The 6,735-nt window shown below is 44.0% G+C and overlaps 1 protein-coding gene across 1 annotated transcript; it reads right to left on the bottom strand.

Moving 5' to 3' along the window:
• Positions 1 to 787: 787 nt before the first annotated feature.
• notum2 (notum pectinacetylesterase 2) lies at positions 788 to 6,288 on the bottom strand (the record flags this gene model as incomplete). The annotated part of the gene is made up of 11 exons (XM_080446902.1): positions 788 to 1,094; positions 1,987 to 2,034; positions 2,447 to 2,594; positions 3,287 to 3,387; positions 3,656 to 3,844; positions 4,289 to 4,391; positions 4,536 to 4,645; positions 4,775 to 4,835; positions 4,997 to 5,092; positions 5,666 to 5,718; positions 5,996 to 6,288. The coding sequence occupies 11 exons, from the start codon at positions 6,286 to 6,288 to the stop codon at positions 788 to 790; spliced, it is 1,509 nt and encodes a 502-aa protein (XP_080303028.1).
• Positions 6,289 to 6,735: the final 447 nt, after the last annotated feature.

Raw genomic sequence — 6,735 nt, 5'->3', positions numbered from 1 at the left:
GTCACATAATATCCATTAATTTTAAAATGAAGATACACACAGCTGAGCAGTGATAACTGCAGCGTTAAAAAAAACAAAAGGAAAAGTCAGTTATCAAAAGGCATACGGTCTTGAAGAATTGTAATAACTTTTAATTTAGTTACCCTTTTGTATAATCAACTTTGCCGTGTCTTACATGCACATAACAGACAGACAGACTGAAAGACAGACAGACGGACACACACACACACATACGGACACACACACACACACACACACACACACACACACACACACACACACACACACACACACACACACACACACACACACAATAATGTATGAGCCAGTGGCTGTAACTATACCACAATGGTCATGCCACTGCTGATGCCTCTAAGCAGAAAAATAATTCAACTCCATCATTATACTCTGAAGCTGAATATCCATGAAGGGTGATTAGGATGAATGTGTGCTGACGAGGTATGATATCTGTTTATCTACAAGAACTGGAAACTTCAATCAGTACACCAGGCACACCTCAGATTTTAAAACCAGAGCTCTATCCCTATGTGTCCAGCAGAGGTCGCCATGAGTCAAACCATTTAGACCCAGATCTAGTGACATAAATTACCCACCAGTCCAGTCACCTAAGTAAGAGTGGCATGGAGGACAATGGAATGCTGATCGGCAAAATAATTAGTAACCAGATATCTGTATCACTTCTATGGTTACATTATAATTTCCAACATATGTGATTCTCTGCTAAGCCTTTGCATGGCTATCTCTTCAACTGCTCCCTCCTTTAGTCTTAACCACCATTGCTGACCACACTGGCCAGAGAGCCTACATCTCTTTGGGGGTTGAGGCCCAACCTTTGGAGGTCTACGCCCATTGCCACTAACATCTGGACGAGGGTCAGCTCCTGCTGTGTGGCCTGGTCCACCAAGGCAGGGCAGGTAGGGTTGCAATGGGGCGATTGACAAGTGTCCACCAAGTGGAAGGGACACCCCTTCAGGACAGTCCTATTGCTGCGGTTGGCGTCCTGGAGACTCCGGTCCCAGCACTGCAGGGCTCGTGGCAGGGAGGTGCCTTTGACTTGGAAAGTCAACCAGTTACTTGAAAAGAGACCGAAAAAGGAATGAGAGAGTGATGGGAGGATGAAGGAGACCAATGCTGAAAGTGAAAAATAAAAGCACTCAGGATTTTGCAGTGCAGGTGGAAGAGTGGGCGGAGTATAGCAGGTGTAAAGATGGTTATAGTAAACAAGAAGACGAGCCTGCTGCTATTATCATAAGGAATATATCTTCTCACTGGCTTTACAGTTTAACTTGGCAGCCTGTGTCTTAATTTGTTTCCCAGTTGCACCTGGTTGATCTCCTGACACCACCATAACCAACATTGTAGATGTGGATTAGATTACAAAACTGTGAAATGACCTACACCATCGTTGGGTAGGCTGCTGCTCCCATAAATGAACGTATGCTTCAGTAATAACACACCCCCAACGTAACCCTGTCCTTTAAACATAGCTAAGACCCCCCCCCCAGCACTGGCATTGACCCAGCCATGTCCATCTGGATGGGAGTGTGTGTGTGTGTGTGTGTGTGTGTGTGTGTGTGTGTGTGTGTGTGTGTGTGTGTGTGTGCGTGTGCGCGTGTGTGTGTGCGTGCGTGCGTGCGTGCGTGCGTGCGTGCGTGCGTGCGTGCGTGCGTGCGTGCGTGCGTGCGTGCGTGCGTGCGTGCGTGCGTGCGTGCGTGCGTGCGTGCGTGTGTGTGTGTGTGCGTGCGTGTGTGCCTGCAAGCGTGTGTTTGAGGGTATCTCAGGGGTTAGTGAAAGTGTGAAATGGCATTCAGTGACATGCAGAATGTGGCCTGATGAACGAGCTAGCAGAAGGAGCAGCATGAGCTCACTGGGTAGAGATGGGGCCACAGGAGAAAGATGGGGATAAATGGAGGGTGGTGGGGTCAGAGCTTTTCAGAGTCACAGGAGTCAAATGTCCTTCCTTACCTTTTAGTGATCAATGTGTGGGACAGGCAGGAGGGAGCGAACACAGCCCTAAAAGAAACACACAACACTACTCCTGAAGAGACGGCAGTAGTATACAGTACATTAGATTTTCTTTTCCCTCCTTGATTTTACTCAACAGATGCATCATTGAATTGCAAAACATCATATTTTTTTGTCAATGCTAAATTCTTACTCACTCATCCTTACTAGCTTGTTAAGTTACTGCTAGGCTATCTGGTGATATGTTATTATTAACAATGGACCTTTTTCACAGATACGTAACTGGCAGCTGAAGGTAACATTAATTATAGGTACTGTCTGATTAATTTAGGTGTTTCTGTGCGCCAGCGTGAAGCAGTTAATCCATAACATTTAAATGAAACATGCCTAGGACTGATATCCCTTAGCTGCCTTTTATCCATCTGTGAAAAAGGTCAGTTCAAAATAATTGTAAGCATACGTCACATCTCGGAGGGAGTTCTTGATCTCCCTGCCCAGGTTCCGCATGTAGGTCCACTGCTCCACTGACAGGCTCTGCGCTCCCAAGTAGATGTTCTCCACTCTCAACTGCTCCTCATCAAACAGCCACTGCACAACAAACAGTGGGGCTACAGGGAACCCAGAGAGCACAAATTGGCTGAAATGTAGTATGGTACAAGCATATACAGTATATCTGTCACTAATCTATAACAGGTTTGGAGATTGAATTTGTGATATACAAGACAAGCTATGATGCAGTCTGTCATATGTGTGGGAGTTAATTATTTCAGCTTGTGGGTAAATTAAGTAAATGTCAGTCAAGGGTTATGTGGTTTTGTATAACATAATCAGTGACAACTTCGATCCATCCTCAGTCCATTTAAAGGAATAGTTCACCCAAATTTTCTTTTATTTTCTATCAATTACACAACCCATGAAGCCTTGAATTCATGGAAATTTTACGTTCCTGAGCCAAAAATTTGATGACCGGATGTATTTCCGGTAGGAGAGTCAAAGAGACTCCTTTGAGTCGGATACATTAGGATCTTTAGTTTCCGCCGGTAATCAAATTTTTGGCTCAGGAATGCGACAAAAGAAATCTCCATGAATTCAATGCTTCATGGGGTGTGTAATTGATAGAAAATAAGTACTTTTTTGGGTGAACTACTCCTTTAAAGCCATAAAGTTTTTAGTTGGTAATCAGTTATTTTCGGCATGCGACACGACCGTACGACAAAGTATTAATTAAGTCTGTCAAGCCTGATATATACTTTGTTGTACAATGATTGAATGTTATCAGCTCTAGCTGGCAGGCACTCACAGGTCAAGGTAGAGTACAGCTTGTGTCCAAAGAAGCACTGCCATTCCTCTCCTCTCTTGTAGAGTTGCCGACACCTATTGGGCACAACCCCATTCCATAGCCTGAGAAAACAGTAAAAACAGTATTGATGACAAATGAACGATTTTATAGCACATCTAGTTCACAAGCTAAACTGAAGGAGACAGATTGTGAGGACATACAGCAACTTGCCTTCTGCCATCATTATGAACTACTTCAGCACGGCAAAGTAGAATCATGAGATGAGTGCATTATAACTCAATTTGGTAATCTCAAACTCTACATGTCATGTACATAATCTTTTTACAATGTGATTTTCTGTACAAGAGGATGAGTTTAGTTGGGTTTTACCTGAGTCCCTTTTTGATAGCATCTTCAGGCGAGCAGGAGACAGTCGCGGGGCAGTCGGGTGCTCTCTGCCGTTTACTTTCCAGAAACCAACCAGAGTCCACCAGGCCTCGGACCTGAGCCTCTGCACCAAGCTGTTGCAGCTGACTGGCCACCTTCTCGATGTTTAGTAAGACACCTGTTCCCCCAGCACTGCAGAAGAGCCAAGAAAACCCAGTGAACAGTTTGACTTAGGAGCAACATTTTAGCTTTGGGTACCAAAATGGATCCTACATGCCAACAGAAAGCAGGGCAGTGAGAATTAAGTAGATTTACAGTCTGACATAACAGTGGACTCACGACAGGTTGTAGCACAAAACATGTTGCTAACTCAGGAAGAATGTTCAACATTGCAGGGTAAGGCCCTTTAATAGACCTGTATGTCATTGTCCACAGTTGATGGTAAACATCTTAATAGTTGGCAGCAGGATGTGCCTGAAATAGACAGAGCTTCGCTGGGTTAGTGTTATGCATTTAGATGTTCAGAAGAGGGATGGAATAGCGCCAGAAATTGGGTTATGGCTGGGGGGTATTCTAGGTCTCTGTCCAAATGCTGTAGTCAGCTGCAGAAGAGAGTGAGAGAGGAAGAGAGCTCACCTTGTGCCAGTCAGCATTACAACCTTGGCCTGCTTGATTCCTTTGGGGATGAGGTCTTGGATGACTTCATGGATGATAAGAGATCCCATGAAGGTGTATTCAACTAAGATGAAAAAACAACACAGACATCAACTAAAGAAAAGATGCTTCACTAATACATCATCTTCTGCCAAGGCAGGTTCAGATACAATATTGCAATATGGGGTTTTGCTGAAGGACTCCATGTCTCAATGCAGACGCATCTTACTTCCACTAGCATCTCTCTGTTTGTCCTTGTCTCTTCCTTGGCGCGGTCGTGGAGGTGTTGGATTAGGTCCTGTACCACTCCATACATCACTAGAGCAGTATGGAATGAATCTGCACAAATGGAGGCATTCGCTTGTCAGTCCAGAGCTTGTTCCAGCACAACAAAAAGTGGAGCCTGCATGTGTCACTTCCTGTTGTCACTATCAAGTATGCAGTTGAACAGGACATGGAGTTACTTACACAATATTTGTGTTGTGCCAGTGGGGGTTTTCCTCAGCTTGGGATGACAATATCCCACTTCCTGTAAATCAAATAATCAAGAGGTTGAAATGTAGCTAACTTTGTTGTATTGGTCATTGCATGGGCAAAACAATTCTAAATCACCTGTGACCTATATGAGCACATCTGATAACAAACAGCCTTGGGGAAATGTGTATGATGGCACATTCTAAAAAGGCTGACCTGTTCTTGTTTGGGGCCACTCCGATGAGCTCATGAGTCGAGGTATATTTTGGTACCTGGAATCACAGGTCTCTCTGTTGTAGCAGCACCAACCACCTAAAAATAAAACACTAATATTAGCCCTTCACATCCGGCACAGAGAGGGAGACCTCCTTGTTAGCTCATTGTGTATGTTTATGAGAAATGTAGAAAGGACTGAAGGTAGAACACACCAAGACCATTCACATAGGGTTCAAAAAAAGGACTGATGTTGTTAACTGCCAAACTGTTGACATCTGATTTATAAAGTATTGTAGCAGTGCCCTTTAAGTTGTGTGAGATCATCCCAAATCTAAATCTAAATCCAAGATATATCTGAATATAACTTGGCAAAATACCTTTAAAGCAGTAAAATTACGTATTGCTATGATGAACAGAACTCTCCACTCAGAAAGGGAGGTGATGGGCCAGGAACGTTTTGCAGAGATGCTGTGATCCTTTCTCCTCTCACAGAATTCTAATGCATGATGTTAAAGCACAAACCGCGTCCACCAAAGTGACAGGCAAAAACCAAAAAAGGTGAAAAAAGAAACAAGCTGACCACCCGTCAAAACGCCAGTGGGGGCATCATGTTAAAAGCAAGCTGACCTCTAGGAACCAAATGAAGCAGATGGGTTTTTAAATACACACCCTCCAGAAATAAGAGCCACCGTCGGCTTCCTCTGAACTCCTTTAGGTAGAACCTGCAGAACGCCAGAACCACAAATAAACAGGAATGAGTGGAAGGTGAATGCACTGAACTATGTATGGACAAACACTGTATCGCAGAGAAAACCTCAGGGTTCATTGTAAAAGTTTACAAAGGGAACCAAATAGAACCTTAAGGGTCCATTACATAAAGGATTGAGGATTTTTTTCCCACATAGATAGCAAGTGTTTCATGATTTGATGGTGTATTTAGCAAAGGGCTATGTGTATGGTGAAGGGATGTGAGACAGTAAGAGATCTAGAGCATCTCACCCAGCTGCTGTTCCGTCATTACAAGTGACCTGGGTATTCTTGAGGAAGTGCAGTCTCATATCAGGCGACTGTTGTCCAGCAGGTCGAGCTCCAAGGTTGCCTTCTCTTCCTGTCTCAGGTGCTCCTTCAGGTCGAGGATGAGAGTTGTCCTCAGAGGAAGGCTGAATCACAGCATCAGCTGCCTGATTGACCACTCTCCTCGAGGGTTTGCTACTAGATTTGGCATTGCGGTTGTTCTGACAACAGACGGCCCCTAACAAAAGCAGGAAAGCTACCTGGCCCAAAATCTTCATATTGCCTGGCTGGGAAAAGATAGGGGACACAATATATTTCAGTAATCATCACATTCACAAAATGTTTCACAGACTGAAATTAACCAGATTGTAAAAGACTGAGATCCCAGAATGAGATGAAATGTAAGATTGAACACAAGAGTTACAAAATATGTAAGAAGAACGCATAGCACAAAACACTTCAGATCAGGATTATGTTCTTCTCTAAGTGATCCCATAACCCCGATCTATATTCAGTTCAATAAGTGTTAGATTCCACTAATTATTGAATCACAAATCACCCTACCTCTTTCAGAAATCAGCTTCAAAGAAAGGTTTTCTATGGGACCCCAGGGTCAAGCTGAGAACCAATGCTGCTGAGGAGCGTGTGGGAAGCGCAGAGTCCAGTGAGTAGATGTGAGGAGAAGGTGCCAGGCTTGGGTTGTGATGAAGGCTTGACCAGGTTTT

This window comes from Gymnoscopelus braueri (assembly GCF_963280865.1).
Source record: "Gymnoscopelus braueri genome assembly, chromosome: 2".
Taxonomy (NCBI): domain Eukaryota; kingdom Metazoa; phylum Chordata; class Actinopteri; order Myctophiformes; family Myctophidae; genus Gymnoscopelus; species Gymnoscopelus braueri.
The sequence above is the reverse complement of the archived record's forward strand: the minus strand, read 5'-3'. Positions and strand labels throughout refer to the sequence as shown.